Source organism: Papio anubis, chromosome 12 (assembly GCF_008728515.1).
Source record: "Papio anubis isolate 15944 chromosome 12, Panubis1.0, whole genome shotgun sequence".
NCBI classification, from domain to species: domain Eukaryota; kingdom Metazoa; phylum Chordata; class Mammalia; order Primates; family Cercopithecidae; genus Papio; species Papio anubis.
The window spans coordinates 26,544,811-26,564,168 of NC_044987.1; the positions used below are offsets into that span (position 1 = coordinate 26,544,811).

Here is a 19,358-nt window from a genome sequence, read left to right on the forward strand (position 1 = left end):
TGAGTCATCATCTGACAACACCACTACACTCCAGCCTGGCTGACAGAGCGAGACCTGTCTTCTCCCAGCGTGCCTTCAGTAAAGGATTATTGACCTGCTTCCTATTTTCCTGACAGTCATTTGAGCAGACGGTTAGGATGTTGGCCATTACCTGATAATTTTAGTTTCAGTAGAGGCTATCAACTATATTTCTTTGTCCTTGTAAAATTTTTTATCCAGACAAATCCTTATTTATGCTATTCCCAGAAGTCAACCATGAACTCACAACACTTAACTGAATTATTGATACATTAAGCTCAGTGGATTCTCAGAAATTTCTACTTAAGCAATGTAAACCTTTTTGCATTGCAAGGTTACATGTCAGGGAACCAGCTGTTATCTTTGCAGACTTGCTGGTTAAGGTATTCCTGAACTAAGACTGAAGGAATGTTTATAGCTTTATAGCTTATTGGTACCATCATTTAAAAAAAGCCAGGCGGGGCACGGTGGCTCACGCCTGTAATCCCAGCACTTTGGGAGGCTGAGGTGGGTGGATGACGAGGTCAGGAGATCGAGACCATCTTGGCTAACATGATGAAACCCTGTCTCTACTAAAAATACAAAAAATTAGCCAGGCGTGGTGGCACATACCTGTAATCCAGCTGCTCAGGAGGCTGAGGCAGGAGAATGGCGTGAACCCAGGAGGCAGAGCTTGCAGTGAGCCAAGATCACGCCACTGCACTCCAGCCTGGGCAACAGAGCAAGACTCTGTCTCAAAAAAAAAAAAAAAAAAGCCAAAGTGTGCTGGGCATAGTGGGTCACACCTGCACTTTGGGAGGCCAAGGCGAGTGGAGCACGAGGTCAGGAGATTGAGACCATCCTGGCCAACATGGTGAAACCCCATCTCTACTAAAAATACAAAAATTAGCTGGGCGTGGTGGCACACATCTGTAGTCCCAGCAGGAGAATTGCTTGAACCTGGGAGGTGGAGGTTGCAGTGAGCCGAGATCATGCCATTGCACTCCAGCCTGGGTGACAGGGTGAGACTCCATCTTAAAAAAAATAAAAAAAGTAAGATAAATAAATAAAGTCAAAGTGAATCAGAGAAGTCATCATGATGGGCCCAGATTTTTTTTCTGAGAGCCAAATTGTCATGGACTACAATGTCAGCCTTGTTTTTCTGTGATGCTGTGGCTGCATTTCATCTGGCCACCACTAGGAGTGCCGGTGTTTCTATATAGCAGTTGCAGGCCAGTTGGTGGCTGGCTATAGCTTCAACTGCTTTTAACTTTAAAATGAAAAAATCCCTTTCTTATGTCATTTTTTGGCCACATAACTTTACTATTCTCAGAATCGGAGCATGCAGTTGATAAATTCCTTTCCAGTTATTTTGTGTTCCTTTGTCCCTGAATGTCTAATAGTTCATTCTTAGATCAGATTTTTACTATTTTTGGTCAAATGTTATTTCAAGACTTATAGAGCAAAGAGCAGGTCTTCTGAAATCTTCAGAATAAATTACAGAGGTAGAAAAAACTCAGAGCATAATGAAGTCACCTAGCACTTTAGAAGCAGTTTTTTTGTTTTGTTTGTGATCGAGTCTCGCTCTGTCACCCAGGCTGGAGTACAGTGGTGTGATCTCAGCTCACTGCAACCCCTGCATTCTGGGTTCAAGTGATTCTTGTGCTTCAGCCTCTCAAGTAGCTAGGATTACAGGCACCTGCTACCAAACCCGGCTACTTTGTGTATTTTTAGTAGAGACGGGGTTTCACCATGTTGGCCAGGCTGGTCTTGAACTCCTGACCTCAGGTGATCCACACGCCTTGGCCTCCCAGAGTGCTGGGACTACAGGGCATGAGCCACTGAGCCTGGCCAAGAAGTAGTTTTTAAAGGCAGATTGTAAGCTTAATATACTACAAGTTTTAAAAACTGTGTCTAACTTTGGCTCTAATTTTTTGAAGCAGACAGTTGAAAAAGAGGCTCAGAATTTTTTACACTCATCCATGTCAGACCTTAAGCACTCTGCCTCTCCTGAAATTGATCTTGAGTGAATATTTGCTGAATAAAGTAACTGCAAGAAACTTCCTGCATAGATCCAGACACACAGAATTTTACAAGACAAAAAGTAAGCACCTCTAATTCAGGAGACTTAATCTCTTTATTAGTCTCTCCATGCTAATAAAAGTGACTCAATTTAATCACCTGCCTTCTTAAGAGAGACATAGTTTTTCTTCTGAACATTTAAAAGCCACCAAACCAAATATAACAGATTTTGAACAAGTTATATAGGTTTTTTCACAGGTAACAGTGAACACTTTATGGGACAGCATGATTACCTTTCAAAATACCAACTTCAGGCTGGGCGCAAGTGGCTCACACCTGTAATCCCAACACTTTGGGAGACCGAGGTGGGTGGGTCACTTCAGTTCAGGAGTTTGAGACCAGCCTGGCCAACATGGTGAAACCCCGTCTCTACCAAAAATACAAAAATTAGCCAGGCATGGTTGTGCGTGCTTGTAGTCCCAGCTACTCTGGAGGGTGAGGCAGAAGAATCGCTTGAACCCAGGAGACAGAGGTTGTAGTGAGCCGAGATTGCGCCATTGCACTCCAGCCTGGGAGACAGAGTGAGACTCTGTCTAAAAAAGAAAAAAAGAAAACAATACAGACTGATTTCTTTAATACTTCAACTTTTATATGAATTTTCAGCTGAAATAAGAGGAAATATACAAAGTTCTTAATAGGATTTATTTAGACTTTTGGGGTATATCATTTTTCCATATATATACCCAATGAATTAGTGTTCTGTCCTCACTGCATTTTGCTCTAGATGGTGGTTTTCAGTCTTAGGAAGGGGAAAGTTGGGGAAGGTCACCAAAAACTCCATCCATAGTTGTAAAATGTCTGTCACAGACATTATAAAATGTCACAGGCTCTCTGTTCCCTATGATTGTCCTCACTGGACCTTACACCAGTCGCCTCTTTGGGCTTCGGATTCTTCTGGTATCTTAGGCTCTTTCTAGCTCTAAAATTCTGAATCTGCTCAGTGTACCATAAATTTTACTATGTAATACTTGCCTACAGAGACAAGATAATGTATTACATTTTAGCAAAATGAATTTCATTGAATAGCACACATTGAGAGGCTGTAGAGCAGATGCCACTTCTGTACTTCCACATTTCATCATAGTCTTATGTTCCTCTGTTTCATATCAATATGGTAGGCTGTGTCTAGGGTCTGAACGGGGCTCTCTGTGGTATCCATGATGACCTTTTATTTTCTCCACTAAGTGGGATTATATGCAGAGTGGGGTGTAGCTGGATTATGACAGAGAAAAGCAAAGATCCATTTCTCCTAAAGATCCAAGGATCCAGGTGGCTTATGTGCTGGGTGCTGTTGGCAGAGTCCCATCATTCAGCAGCATACAAAGGAAGGTTTTGTGCATTAGCATCTCCTTAGGCAACTTTCAGAAAAAAGATCATGAGGCCAGGCATGGTGGCTCAAGCCTGTAATCCCCCACACTTTGGGAGCCTGAGGCGGGTGGATTGCTTGGGCTCAGGTGTTCGAGACCAGCCTGGGCAACATGGAAAAACCCCGTCTCTACAGAAAACATAAAAATTGGCCAGGTGTGGTGGTGAGTGCCTGTGGTCTCAGCTACTCTGGAGGTTGAGGCAGGAGGATCACTGGAGCCTGGGAGGCAGAGGTTGCAGTGAGTCGAGATTGCGTCACTGCACTCCATCCAGCCTGGGCCACAGAGTGAGACCCTGTCTTAAAAAAACAAAAAGAAAAAGAAAAAGATTATGAGAAGGTAATCCTCAAAGCACAGTTGGCAAAAGCCAGCAGCAAAGATGTGTATGTGAGGGGCACAATTCACTGCCTGTTCTTCTCTTCTAGTTTTCAGGACTCTACATCCTGTCCTTCACCGTCATCATGGTGGGGTTTATCCTGTACTGCTCCACCCCGACTCGCACGGCTGAGCCAGCTGAAAGCAGCGTGCCTCCGGTCACCAGCATTGGGATTGACAACCTGGGGATGAAGCTGGAGGAGAACCTCCAGGAGACCCACTCTGCTGTCTTGTAGCTGGAGAAGACGGCGCACCCATCCCCCACCAGGATAAAGCAGAGCCTGCTGCTTGCTGAAGGGACACTTGGGGAAAAATAGCAGACTCAGAGTGGACACTCTACAACCCTGGGTTGGATCCAGTGGTTAGGTTTTAGAGAGGAACACCAAAAAAGTTCAAAAGTAGAAATACCAAACTAGAGCAGAAACCAAGCTAAGAGTGTGTTTCTGTGTTTGAGGACCAATACCTGTTCGTGTCAGGGAGATGAGGTGCGGACCCCACACCGGGGTCTTAGAGGCACCAGTGGGAAAGCAGGACTGGGGAGAGATCCAGGAGTGAGCCAGCCTCAAGCCAGGGCGGGAAAGCAGGCTGTCCAGGCTGGGCTTGGTGGTCAGGAACAGGGGCAGCTCACGGTGGCTCTGGAGTACGTTTCCTCTGTCAGAGGCTTCGAGGTTTTTTTTGTTTTTTGTTTTTGTTTTTTGTTTTTTGTTTTTTGTTTTGCTGGGGCAGTTATTGTCCACAGGCCTTTGGGTACAGATGAAGCCTTGGGGCTGACTGCATGTGGCAGAAAACGGGTGGGTCAGCCCTTGAAAACTCCTGAGCTATAAGTGTGAGTACTGTACGAGCATTAAACTGGAGTGCAGTAAACCTAGGAACCCTCCCACAATTGGTTTTTTATTTGTTTGTTTGAGACACAGAGTCTAGAGTGCAGTGGCACAATCTCAGCTCACTGTAACCTCTGCCTCCTGGGTTCAAGTGTGAGTAGCTGGGATTACGAGCATGTGGCCCCACGCCCAGCTAAGTTTTGTATTTTTCAGTAGACATGGGGTTTCACCATGTTGCCCAGGCTGGTCTTGACCTCCTTACCTCAAGTGATCCGCCTGCCCCGACCTCCCAAAGTGCTGGGATTACAGGCATGAGCCACCATGCTCGGCCTGTTTGGTTTGATTTCATAGAGAGGTGGGGTTTCGCCATGTTGCCCAGGCTAGTCTCAAATTCCTGAGCTAAAGCGATCTGCCCACCTCGGCCTCCCAAAGTGCTAGGATTACAGATGTGAGCCACTGTGCCTGGCCTATTTGTTTGTTTGTTTAAAACATTTCTCCATCACTCATTCCAGGTCCCAGAGCCAACTCTCTCTGCTCTCAGAGCCTGTGACACTGGATATGTGTTCCACAGTTTCAGTCCCAGGTCATACTCTCCAACATTTTTCAGAGCTCCATATACATGTAGATGCCATCCTTTCTAAAAACTTCTCACGACCTCCTGGAATATTCCTATTGATCTCATTTTATTTAGCATTAGCTCAAGAAACTAAGTCTTAGTGCACATTATCACAACAAGAAAAAGCTTTGTTTTTATAACTGGTAAAAACAAGAAAAGATTATCATCAAAATATAAATGAAAATATAAAATCATTTCTCTCCGAAGAGTATGCCTGGGAGCCTCCAGTTGTTAAAAGAGGATACTATTACTACTTCTTATCAAAAATTTGTAATGCCTTGTGATTTTTATGGTACTTCAATACAAAGTGTTAATATGTATCATCAGTATAATAACCAACAAAATGCCACTTTTAAGAAAACTGTTACGTAAATTTTTTTGTAACAGTGTAAGAAAGAAATGGGGAGTAAGTGTTCACATCATTAAAAGGCTTTGAATTCATGGAAATAAATCAACTGTGTGGTTTCTTTGATTAACCAGTTCCCCTTGTGGACTTTTTTTTTTTTCCAATAAAACCTTCCTTTAAAACCCTTGTGGATTTTTTTTTTTTTTTTTTTTTTGAGACAGTCTCGCTATGTCGCCTAGGCTAGAGTGCAATGGTGCCATCTCAACTCACTGCAACCTCTGCCTCCTGGGTTCTGCAGTTCTCCTACCTGGACCTTAGGCACGCGCCACCACGCCTAGCTAATTTTTATATTTTTAGTAGAGATGGGGTGTCACCGTGTTGTCCAGGCTGGTCTCGAACTGACCTCAAGTGATCCATCCACCTCAGTCTCCCAAAGTGCTGGGATTCCAGGCATGAGCCACCACGCCCGTCCCCCTTGTGGATTTTGAATGACTTCATATATTCAATATTTCCTCATACTCAGTTTTTCAGATTCATATCCTCTGTGGGGTGAGGCAAGCCTGTCTATTTGGGGACTATGCTGGGATTCAAGGGAATTTAGAGCAAGCCCGCCGATCATTTGCAGGAATAAACGTTTTCCACTTCTGAATTACCACAATGAGTTTCTTACTTTTTTGAGTGAAGTAACCTTTCATTTTCTGCAACCAATTAAAACTGCCTTTTCAACTGATATTTAGTTTTCATTCCCTAACATTAACAACTATGAGAGTGGGAAGGGTTATGTTAAAATGTTTGGCTCTTTTGGGAAGACTTTCAGTTTGATTAGCACACTGATGGTTTATTTTTAAATTTGTGCTATTTTGCTCATTGTTTCATTTTATTTACACCAGTGACAGCTGCAGTCAGAACTACAGTTGCTGATCCTCCAAGATGGCTGTTTGGTGAGCAGGGTCATTCACAAAGTCTTTGGTTACATATTTGGGTGTTTAGGATACATACACACCATGATGGACTTTAGAAAAAGGAGGTAGGCCAGGTACAGTGGCCCAAGCCTGTAATCCCAGCACTGTTAGGGGCAGGTCTTTGTTCATAGAGCTCCCAAGATGGTGGTGGGCCACTCGCAAGATGGCGCGGGCCACTCCCAAGATGGTGGCAAGCCTTTGGTTCTCTCAGCTGGGGTCCTTGGCCTCACGGATTCCAAGGAATGCAACCTTGGGCCATGCGCTGAGTGTTACAGCTCTATTAGAAGCTGTGGGTCTAGTGTTCAGCTTGATTAGGACGAATCTGGGCACTCAGCCCTACAGGAACAGTGGCGAGCCTTTAGCCCCATCAGGAGCGGCAAAGGACGCCTGGCTGGATCAGGAGCATAGCAGACACCCTGCCGGAGCTGGAGCGGTTGAAGTCAATGGCGGGTCTGCAATGGCGGCAAACAGCAGTCGTGGACGGCTGGGCTTGAGCCATAACAAACATGGACCAGAAGAGTGTGCAGCTGCAAGATTTAAGAGTGAAAACAGAGCTCCCATACAATGGGAGGGGACCCAAAGGGGGTTGCCTGATGTGGCTCAAATGCCTGGGTTTATATCCTGATCATTGTCCCCTCCTGGTGCTCTTAGGCGATATATGATTTGACTATTTATTTATCTCCTGCTTTTAGCCTAATTTGTATTTTAGTGAGCCCTCTTTACTACCTGATTGGTCGGGTGTGAGCTGAGTTACTAGCCCTGTGTTTAAAGGTGGGTGAGGTCACCTTCCCCAGCTAGACTTAGGAATTCCTAGCCTAGGAAATCCAGCTAGTCCCGTCTCTCAGCACTTTGGGAAGCTCAGGCAGGCAGATTACTTGAGGCCATGAGTTGGAGACCAGCTGGGTTAATTAACATGGTAAAACCCTGTCTCTAAAAAACACAAAAATTAGCTGGGTATGGTGGCATGTACCTGTGGTCCCATCTACTTGGGAGGCTGAGGCTGGAGGATCACTTGAGCCTGGGAGGTTGAGGCTCCAATGAGCCGAGATCATACCACTGCACTCCAGCCTGGGCAATAGACCCCGTATCAGAAAAAGAAAAGAAAAAGGAGGTAGCATTTTTTGAACCCTAGGAAACAATCCAAATCTCAACTTATCTCTGTTAACTTTTTTTTTTTTTTGAGATGGAGTCTCACTATGTTGGCCAGCCTGGGATCCACTATCCCGATCTCGGCTCACTGCAACCTCTGCCTCCCGGGTTCAAGCAATTCTCCTGCCTCAGCCTCCCAAGTAGCTGAGACTACAGGCATGCGCCACCACGTCCTGCTAAGTTTTGTATTTTTAGTAGAGACGGGGGTTTACAATATTGGTCAGGCTGGTCTCGAACTCCTGACCTCGTGATCTGCCTGCCTCAGCCTCCCAAAGTGCTGGGATTACAGGTGTGAGTCACCATGCCTGGACATCTCTGTTAACTTTTAGAGATATACTTTGTTTACATATTCAAAAACATAAACATTTTTAGAGAATGATCTTTGATGTATGTATTATACCAGAAAAGACACCACCATAAAGGTTAATATTTTAACATAATTGAGTTACCTCACTTGAATCTGAGTGTTCTTGGAGAAACCTGAAGTCACCCCTTACGACCAATACGATTTGTGTTCCTCCTCACTAAACAGATATTGAATGTTTATCGTGTCTAAGTAGTTTTTTTATGTATGTGTACCAGTTTATTATAAAGGATACAGATGAAGAGATGTGTAGGGTAAGGCATGGGAGAAGGGGCGAGAGGCTTCCATCCTCTCCCTGGGCACACTACTTTTCAGAAACCTTCATGGCTTCAGCTATCCAGAGGCTCCCTGAACTCAGTTCTCTTGGATTTGTTTTGCTGAGGAGAGTCTGGCTCTGTCACCCAGGCTGGAGTGCAGTGGCTCAATCTCAGCTCACTGCAACCTCCACCTCCCGGGTTCAAGGAATTCTCCTGCCTCAGCCTCAGGCATGAGCCACCATGCCCAGCTTTTTGTTGTTGTTGTTGTTATTTTTGGTAGATACGGGGTTTCACCATGTTGGCCAGGCTGGTGTCAAACTCCTGCGCTCCAGTGAGCTGTCCATCTTGGCCTCCCACAGTGCTGGGATTATAGGCGTGAGCCACTGCACCTGGCCCTCTTGTGTTTTTATGGAAGTTTCCTTATTCAGCATTCCTTCCCCAGGGTACAGGGTGGGACTCTCTCTGGGGAGGGTCTGAAGGCCCACAATCAGAAAAGTAGGCGAGGTTAGAGTCCTGCCTTGGGGCAGGTGAACAGAGGGCAGGAGAAACATTCTGTTTCCTGAGGCCTTACCCAACATAACAAAAGACTGTAATGGGGCTATGGTAGTTAGGAACCAGGAACTGGATGCAAACTGATATATATCATGACACCATAGGCCACCTCTAGTTTTCAACCATGGATCCCTTACAGCAAAACAAATATACACAATCTTTAATCATTACTTTAGTCCATCATATTGTGTGACTGTCTCCCAGGCAGAGGTCACTCAAGTTTGCAAGCTTCCTTTTAATCTTGTCAGACTCCAAAAGCAAGAGTGGTCTTGGCAGGCACACTGCTTCGCCCTTTCAGGCACCTGGGATCATCGAGCTAAGAGACAGCTCTGAGCCTCTTTAGAGTCGTCATTAATATGATATTGGATTTTCCTCAATTTATAACCCACTTTTAAATTTATTTATTCTTGGCTATTCCTCCTATTTTCCATTTGTCATTTAATTTTACCCCAATTTTTCCACTTTTGGAAGGACATTAGTTTTGGCCACTGTGCTGATTCATGTCACTGGTAGCAGTACCTGTCTAGCGAGTGCCTCCCCTTCAGTCCATGCCCGTTCCTAGAAGGAAAGGTCACATAGATTCTGAACTAGTGAGCCCTTTTTTTTTTTTTTTTTTTCCTTGAGACAGAGTATCACTCACTCTGTCACCCAGGCTGGAGTGCAATGGTATGATCTCAGCTCACTGCAACCTATGCCTCCCAGGTTCAAGTGATTCTCCTGCCTCAGCCTCACGAGTAGCTGGGACTACAGGAACACACTACTATGCCCAGTTAATTTTTGTATTTTTTAAGTAGACACAGGGTTTTATCATGTTGGCCAGGCTGGTCTCGAACTATTGACCTCAGGTGATCAACCCACCTCAGCCTCCCAAAGTACTGGGATTACAGGCCTGAGCCACCGTGCCCAGCCTATATTTATTCTTAATCCCAATTTTCCCAGATGGGGTGAAGGCACAACCAACCCCTCATCAGGCCCGTAGGAATTCTGAGGAAGTTTAAAAACATAGTGACAGTTTCCTGTTTAGAAATCATTCCTGCTTCCAGCACTTGTAGTTACAGCCCTGGTCCTAGGACCACTGCATTAGGTAGTAGAGAGAAAAAAAATTTTTTGAGGTGATTTTGAAACCACCTTTGCAAAATTATAACTGAGACAATGAAAGAGCTCTAACCTAACCAACTCTGTCTTGCTTCTAACCTCCAAGCTGTCCTTGTTTATTCCTGGGCATAGGCTGAACTAACTTTGGGAAGAACTTAGTTTATAGGTTATAGTTTAAAACAAAGAGGAGGCCAGGCATGGTGGCTCACACCTGTAATCCCAGCACTTTGGGAGGTGGAGGCGGGTGGAACAACTGAGGTGGGGATTTCGAGACCAGCATGGCCAACATGGTGAAATCCTGTCTCTACTAAAATACAAAAATTAGCAGGGCATGGTGGTGGATACCTGTAATCCCAGCTACTCGGGAGGCTGAGGCAGAAGAATCGCTTGAACCCAGGAGGCGGAGGTTGCAGTGAGCCAAGATCATGCCATTGCATCCAACCTGGGTGACAGAATAAGACTTTGTCTCAAAAAATAAAAATAAATACATAAATAAAAAATGATTACAGCCCTTTCCCCAAAAGAAGCCTCCTTGCCTGGAGACTGAACTACTAACATCAGCCACAAGATTAGGAATTATGATTTAGGAGTCATGCAGGTGGAGGCTATAACATTCTGACCCTTTCTAAGCTGCTCCTATGATCAGTGCTTGAAATATTTTGCAGACCCTGTACTTGATGGATCAGCTGGCACCACCCAGATTGACTAACTGGTTCATCTGATCTGTGGCCCTCACCAAGGAACAGATTCAGTGCAAGAGGCCAGCTTCCATTCCCTATGATTTCATCTCTTACCTAACCAACTAGCACTCCTGGCTCACTGACTTCTCCCCACCTACCAAGTTGTCCTTAAAAACTCTGCTCCCCAGAAAGAAACTTAGTGGGGGAAAAAAAAAAAGTCAAGCCCCCTCCTCCTTTCTCCGTCAACGTGATGTGTGTTTGACTTCGCTTCTCACCATGTCTTCTCACAAGACTTTCAGATTAAGCGAGTCCTGGCCAAGAAACAAAAGCAAAATTGTCCCACTTCCCCGTGGATTCACAAGAAAACTGGTAACAAGGTCACAATCACATTACCATATCAAGCTGAGAATGTCACCACTATCTGGAGAGATACACATGTTTTATTGGGAATATATTTTTTATGTCTGAATCTGTTATGAATGCATTCGTTGGCTGGCTTCAGTAATAAATATGTGAAACATTTCAAAAAACCAAAAAACAAAAAAAAACCCTCTGCTCCCCGAATGCTTGGGGAGACTGATTTGAGTCATAATAAAACTCTGCTCTCCCGCACAGCTGGGTCTGCGTGAATTGCTCTTTCTCTACTGCAATTCCCCTGTCTTGATAACTCACCTCTGTCTAGGCAACAGGCAAGGTGAACCCACTGGGCAGTTACAATTTGGGGAAGAAAGACAAAGTTATAATCATTATACCAGTGGATCCCTTCCTTGGCAAGAATTGTATAGTCATTACCGACATCCTCCCCAGCTCCCCTTCCCCAGATCAACCAGAAGGAGACAAAAAATCTAGCGGGGGAGATTCTAGTTCCATTCATTTTGAGTGTGAGCACACACTCGTGAAGGTGTGTAAGCCAGCCATTCATAATTTTATCTCCCCCATTTTAGGCAACCAATGTTTCAATTGTCCATTCTTTCTCTATTACTCTAAGAACGATATTTCTCCGCCTATTGTTGGACGTTATGAGTTGTGTACAAGTAGTTTCAACTTTCCCAATAATGTAAATAATCAAGGAATTTGAAAACCTTGACCTCTGACTGTAGTTATCATTTAGCCCAATTCCCTTTTTAAAGATAAATAAGGGAAGGCATAGGAAAGTGATGGGATTTGTCTGAGTTTTGTGCCAAATAAAAATGGACTCCTAGTTCATTACTGGATTCCTAGTTCATTACTAATTCTCAGACTTAGCAGAATGTCAGAAACACTGGAGATGCTTTTAAAAACAGACATTATCAAGTCCTATCCCAGAACTACTGAGTCAGTCTCCAGGGGTGGAGGCCAGGGATCTCTGAGAACACATTTCCTAAAATATTTTGCTTAAGAATAAACCTGGGCTTGGTGTGGTGGCTCACACCTTTAAACCCAGCACTTTGGGAGGCCAAGGCGGGAGAATCACTTGAGGCCAAGAGGCCAGAAGTTTAAGGTCAGCCTGGGTAACACAGTGATACCTTGTCTCTACAAAAAAGAAGAAAAAAGAAAATTAGTCAGGCATGGTGGCACCCATCTGTAGTCCCAGCTCTACTCAGGAGATTGAGATAGGGGATTCACTTGAGCCCAGACATTTGAGGTTGCAGTGAGCTATGATTGCCACCACTGCACTCCAGCCTAGGTGACAGCAAGACCCTGTCTCAAAAATAATAATAATAACAATAATAATAATAATAGTAAATAAATAAACCTGTATCTCTATAGGAATAATGGTGTAGTAGAGAATCTCAGGTGACAAAAATCCCATCTGTCCATCAAGGTTGATCTCAAATGTAGTCTCTTAGGAACCCTTTCTCAATCTGGGTCCCACCTGCCTTTAAGCTTCCATAGTCTTTGCTCATATCTTCCTTTTAGCACTTAGCACACAGTGCTTGTGGTTTACATACCTGCCCTTCCTCACCCCAGCTGGAACTCTTGTAGATCAATTAGTGGATGTTTTTCCTTTTTTTTTTTTTATTGAGATGGGAGTCTCACTCTACACCAGGCTAGAGTGCAGTGGCATGATCTCGGCTCACTGCAACCTACACCTCCCAGGTTCAAGCAATTCTCCTGCCTCAGCCTCCCGAGTAGCTGGGATTACAGGCGCCCACCACCACGCCTGGCTAATTTTTGTATTTTTTAGTAGAGACGGGGTTTCATCACGTTGGCCAGGCTGGTCTTGAACTCCTGACCTCAGTTGATCCTCCCACTTCGGCCTCCTTAAGTGTTGGGATTACAGGCGTGAGCCATCGCACCCGGCCCCTTTCCTCTTTCTAGCCCATTGGTCAGCTTACTTCTTGGGTTAAATAAACTTTACCTTTGGTCCCAGGACAGAACACTGAATGGAACATTGACCTAAAGTAAAGCCTTCTATGCAGACACATGTGGTTAGCAAGTTGTCCTACACTGCTCTCTTTCCTCCTGTGCCTTTTAGTCCTAGTCTTTCCCCTTGCCTGCTCCTCATCTGGAGAGGGGCAGAGGAGCTCCAATCTAGGCATCCCAAGTTAAAAAACAGTGTCTCAGAGAAGCAATGGTATGAATGACAGCTATTAAATCATAATACTGTGTGCAAGGCTATGCGTCCTGGTTTAAAGAAATTTGTGAGAACTGGGAGTTTAACCAACCCATATAATACTGCTTCCTTGAAAAATTTATTTTCAAACATCTGGTTTACATGAGATCTTAAATTTTTAAAAAAATATTTTAATTAATCCAATATACTTAAAATACTATTTCAGTATGTGTCATTAGCCACATTTCATGTATCCAATAGCCACATGTGGCTGATGACTACCCTGTTGAACAATGAAGTCTTAACTTCTTCAAATTAGACTGTTAGAATAGGTGGGCAGGCAAACATGAACACCAAAGGAGAGGGCTCTCACTAAGGAACATTAGGCAACCATCCGGCAATGGTCAGGCGGATTTAAACTCTGTAAAATAATAACCGGTCACAGCCGGCACCAGGGAAAGGCAGTCTCCCAATAGATAGAAAACACCTGAAGCTGGTTATCAGCCACTTCCCAACAGGCTCTTAGGAGCTGAGTGCGCGCGCTCACCCATGCACACTAAGATGCAAAAGGGCGGAGTTTAACTGGTATATGTGAAAGTGACACCAGCAAAATCCTGTCTTCTTACAGTGTTACCCCAGTCCAGTTGCACAATATACTTCATCTATACAACACTATGGAAAACGTAGCAACTCTGTTATACTATTCATCAGTAGGGTTTGGGCTTTTTTAAAGTATTTTTTTTTTCTAATTCAATGGGGCGGGTTGTGGGGGGCGGGCGGGGAGTGGAGGCTGTGTTGCAACTATGTTGCCCAGGCTGGTCTCCAACTGTTGGGCTCAAACAATCCTCCCACCTCAGCCTCCCAAAGTGCTGTGATTACAGGTGCAAGCCACCAGCAATGCTTTTTTGTTTGTTCGTTTTTGTTTTTTCTTTTACTTTTTTGAGACAGAATTTTGCTCTTGTTGTCCAGGCTGGAGTGCAATGGCACAATCTTGGCTCACTGCAACCTCCGCCTCCCAGGTTCAAGCGATTCTCCGCCTAAGCCTCCCAAGTAGCTGGGATTACAGGCATGTGCCACCATGCCTGGCTAATTTTGTACTTTTAGTAGAGCAGGGTTTCTCCATGTTGGTCAGGCTGGTCTTGAACTCCTGACCCCAGGAGGATCCACCCACATCAGCCTCCCAAAGTGCTGGAATTACAAACCAAGTCCGGCGGTTTTTTTTTTTTTTTAAATGGCATGAATGTCTACAAAAAATATTTTAAAATCAACAAATGTTGTTCTAATAGGCTAAAAAAGCGTTTAGAGGAGGTTTTCTTTTTTCTTCCTTTTTTTTTTTTTGAGACGGAGTCTCAGTCACCCAGGCTGGACTGCAGTGGCACAATCTCAGTTGTTCAAATGGCCTTTTAAAATTGGTACGAATTATTTCATTTCCTTCTCCAAAAGTGTTTGCATTTTAAATTAAGACTGCTGGAAGAAGCTGGGTGCAGTGGCTCATGCCTGTAATCCCAACACTTTGGGAGGCCAAGGCAGGTGGATCATGAGGTCAGGAGTTCGAGACCAGCCTGACCAATATGGTGAAACCCTATCTCTACTAAAAATACAAAAATTAGCTGAAGACAAAGTTGTCTTCAGCCTCTTAAGGAATTGGTACGTATTTATGGGTGGACCTTCCAGCAGGTGGCGCTTTAACTATCTCGTAACAACCTAAAGACTGTTTGCATAAACAATAGTGTTGTCATTTTATAGTGCTTCCATAATGTCCCGTAAATCAAAGTGCTGTGTTTTGTTTTAAAAAGGATATTATAAAGACTGTCCTCATCAGGGGCTGCCTTTGGTTAACAGATGAATAATTGTTGGAAGCTAAACAATGGGTACACGTGGACACACAGAGTGGAATAATAGATATTGGAGACTCCAAAAAGTGGCAGGGTGGGAGGGAGGTGAGGGTTGAAAAATTACTTGTTGGGTACAGTGTTCATTATTTGGGTGATGGGTACACTAAAAGCCCAGACTTTACCACTACCCAACATACACATGTAAGAAACTTGCACTTGTACACATGTATATATGTAATAAATATATATATTATATATAAAATTTATATTATTATTTTTTTTCCTTTTGTTTTAAGCTGTGGCACTGGTATGTCAGGCCAGGTTTCCATTACTAACCAGAACAGTCAGTTTCCAGTAACCTTTTTCTGATGAATGTGTAAGTTAAACATTAAAGAACTGAAGAAACTGATGCCTGAGTGTGAGCGCTGGAATGCGAAAACAAACCCATTAAGACCTGGCCTGGGTTTTCTCCGGCCCTAAAGTCTGATCAAATAATGAAAACATTCTTACACATACAACTTGTGCCAGAGCTCATTCAAGGTGAAGAAACTTTCCAAGACTCTAGAGAAAGCTTTCCAGACCCTAGACCCTAAAGATTAGATATAGATCAAATGAAACACTGCCGCTTGTAGGTGCACTCCCAGACATAGGCATATAACTTAGAATATGTATAAGCACTGAAAAAAAGACCTTGTAAATTTGAGCTGGTCCAACGAGTTACTCCAACCTCGTCCCTGAAACTGGTTGCAGAAATAAACTCCCTTCTTTCTTAGTCTGTCTGCATCTCATTATTGAACTATGAGAACAAGCAGCTGGACCCTTCATTCTGTCTGGGTACACTGGCAGAGGAACAGACATATAGATCAATTGGACGTAGGAAGAAACTCACACAAATATGCTGAAATTGATTTTTGAGAAAAGTGCAAAAGCAGTTCAATGGAGGAAAGATAGTCTTTTCAACAAGTGGTGCTGGAACAATTGGACATCTACTGGGAAAAAAAATAAACTTTGACTACGTCAGTTAGAAAAAAGCTGTTGAAGAACTGGGGTCCTATCCAGGCGTGGTGGCTCACACCTGTAATCCCAGCACTTTGAGAGGCTGAGGCAGGTGGATCACCTGAAGTCAGGAGTTGGAGACCAGCCTGGTCAACATGGTGAAACCACATCTCTACTAAAAATACAAAAATTAGCTGGGCGTGGTGGCTCATGCCTGTAATCCCAGCTACTTGGGAGGCTGAGGCAGGAGAATTGCTTGAACCTGGGAGATGGAGGTTGCAGTGAGCCAACACAGTGCCACTGCACTCCAGCCTCAGCAACAGAGTGAGACTCTGTCTCAAAAAAACAACAAAAAAGAATTGGAGTCTCAGAAAAGTTGAAACATCTGTCTCAGGTCACACAGAGTTTGGTGGCTAAGGTAAAAACAGAAACCAGGATTTTGACCTTTCAGTTTAGTCAGCAGCCAAAGTCTCTGCTCTGTAAATTCTGAAGGGGTCATGGTTCCTGTGGAACTGCTGAGACAGCAAATGCAAATGCATCTCTAATGAGAGCTGCTAGGATGATTTTCTTGGAAAAACTAACTTGGTAGTACAGTTTTCTCTGCAACACTGGGGGCTGCCGTTTTAAGAAGCTGTCTACAGTTTGTTTCTGTGAGGTCTTATGTATGCCTAGTCATGATTCTCTTTTCTGTCATAATTATGGTGATGTGCCATTTCATCTACATTTAATCACTTAGTCTCTGGACGTATCTTCAGCCTTCAAAATATATCAATAAATCAGGGAAATTTAGCAGATGGCCACTTAGCTGATTAAAAGGCAAGAGATTTATGAGGAAATTAGGTAATGCTGACCATGCAGTTCTCTAGTAGTCTGATAAACGGTGTTTTGAGAAGTCTGGCAATATATAAATGGTGTATTAGGGGAAGTAAAGCCTCTTCAGAACAACAAAATTGTACCCACCCTTCATGCATAAACCTGTAGGATTTAATGTTCCAAGCTTTCTTCTCCCAATGCTCAAACTTTTACAATGTACCTCATTCCTTGGTTTAAATATTATCCTCTTCTAGCAATCTTTTCTTTTCTTTTTTTTTTTTTCAGACGGAGTTTTGCTCTTGTTGCCCAGGCTGGAGTGCAATGGTGCGATCTTGGCTCATCGCAACCTCCGCCTCCCGGGTTCAAGCAATTCTCCTGCCTCAGCCTCCCGAGTAGCTGGGGTTACAGGCATGCATCACCATGCCCAGCTAATTTTGTATTTTTAGTAGAGATGGGGGTTTCTCCATGTTGTTCAGGCTGGTCTCGAACTTCCGACCTCAGGTGATCCACCTGCCTCAGCCTCCCAAAGGGCTGGGATTACAGGCGTGAGCCACTGCACCCAGCTTCTTCCAGCAATCTTAATTTAAAACGCGAACACTTTTGGAGAAGGAAATGAAATAATTCGTACCAATTTTGAACAATTATTAGCCATTTGAACAATTATTAGCTCCAACTGACCATAAACAAGCATTCAGATAGTTCCATATATGCCTCACTCAATCAGCTATTACTTTCACTGCCTGCCCATTGGGGAGGCCACAGTCTATACACAATATGTGATGTAGAGAACTTGTAGTGCTAGTAGCTGGGGTTTCCATGCTGTCTTTGTCCATTTATGCTGCTATAACAGAACACCCAGAGAGCTCATTCCTTCTTCCACCATGCGAGGACACAGTGTGTCTACAAGCCAGGAAGAGTGCCTTCACCAGACATGGATTCTGTTGGCAGCTTGATCTTGGACTTCCCAGCCTCCAGAACTGTGAGAAATAAATTTCTGTTGTTCATGAGCCAGCCAATCTATGGTATTTTTGTTATAGCGGTGTGAATGGACCAAGATATGCCTATTCTACTTTGCAGTGTATCAAAATCTTAATGGAATGGGAAAGGTCAGAAACAAACACTTTTTAAACATTCAACATAGAACCAAACATAAAGCCTTAAAAATAACAGGAACTCGGTAATATTGCATTTGTATTTGTTGATTAACTATGCTTTTACCTATGTTCTATCAGATCCTAAACTTGTGAACTTTTTGTTTGGGTAAGTAGTAATAATCATACAATGTAACAAAGCAAAAAGTGATTTAATATTCAAGACATTGCCCAAATATGATATCTCTAAATTACATATTAATCTTTTCCAGGAAGTTTCATTCTTGGCATAAGGTCAATGGTACAGAAGAAAGAATTTTAGAAGATGCTTGATGAGGAAATGCTATTCCTATTTAGGAAAAGGAAAGCTTAATTCAATAAGTTATATTTTCTATGGTTGGAACACATGCTATTGACAAATGACAAACAAAGTAAATAGAAGGGGAATGAAAGGAACATATGATCATTCCGGTGTTAACAAACATGAATGTTGGTGAAAATGAGTGTATTTGTGAGCCAGAATCTGCATATCTGAGTAGATGATTCACACTCTTATAGACTCTCCAGACGAATGCTTAGGATTGAAGAAACGGGTTCCATCATTAAAAAGCTGGATGATCTGTGGCCAGGCTCGGTGGCTCACGCCTGTAATCCCAGCACTTTGGGAGGCCGAGACGGGAGGATCACGAGGTCAGGAGATCGAGACCATCCTGGCTAACACGGTGAAACCCCGTCTCTACTAAAAATACAAAAAAAATTAGCCGGGTGCAGTGGCGGGCGCCTGTAGTCCCAGCTACTCGGGAGGCTGAGGCAGGAGAATGGCGTGAACCTGGGAGGCGGAGCTTGCAGTGAACCAAGATCATGCCACTGCACTCCAGCCTGGGCGAAAAAGGCCAACACCATCTCAAAAAAAAAAAAAAAAAAAAAAAAAAAGGGATGATCTAGGGTGATTCTTTGTCACTTCCCTTTCATAACTCTCATTGATCTAGCAGTAGTATGTGTCTGGCAATGGACTTTTTTTTTTTCTTAAAGATGGAGTCTTGCTCTGTCGCCCAGGCTGGAGTGTAGTGGCGCGATCTTGGCTCACTGCAAGCTCCGCCTCCTGGGTTCACCCGCCATTCTCCTTCCTCAGCTTCCCAAGTAGCTGGGACTACAGGCGTGTGCCACCATGTCCAGATAATTTTTGTATTTTTAGTAGAGGTGGTGTTTCACCATGTTAGCCAGGATGGTCTCGATCTCCTGACCTCATGATTCGCCCACCTCGGCCTCCCAAAGTGCTATGGACTGTTTTTTAAAAACATACACTGTCTTATTTAAACTTTACATCTTAAGGAGGCATATACTATTTATATCTCTATTTAACCAATGAGGAAATGAAGGTTTGTACCAGGCAGGATAGAATTAGGTTATGCTACTATAACAAACAC

At 43.7% G+C, this 19,358-nt stretch overlaps 1 protein-coding gene across 4 annotated transcripts in view; it reads left to right on the plus strand.

Moving 5' to 3' along the window:
* The window catches only part of SLC35F2 (solute carrier family 35 member F2), a 64,056-nt gene extending 58,350 nt beyond the window's left edge, over positions 1-5,706 (plus strand). For 3 of the 4 annotated variants that reach the window (XM_017948931.3, XM_017948929.3, XM_031652998.1), the window contains one exon: positions 3,869-5,706. In XM_017948931.3, coding sequence (XP_017804420.1) covers positions 3,869-4,054 — 186 coding nt within the window. In that variant the 3' untranslated portion in view covers positions 4,055-5,706. Of the gene's footprint in view, positions 1-1,937; positions 2,387-3,868 lie in introns of those variants that run through there. The other variant, XM_017948930.3, reaches the window with a different exon arrangement.
* The last annotated feature ends 13,652 nt before the right edge of the window (positions 5,707-19,358 follow it).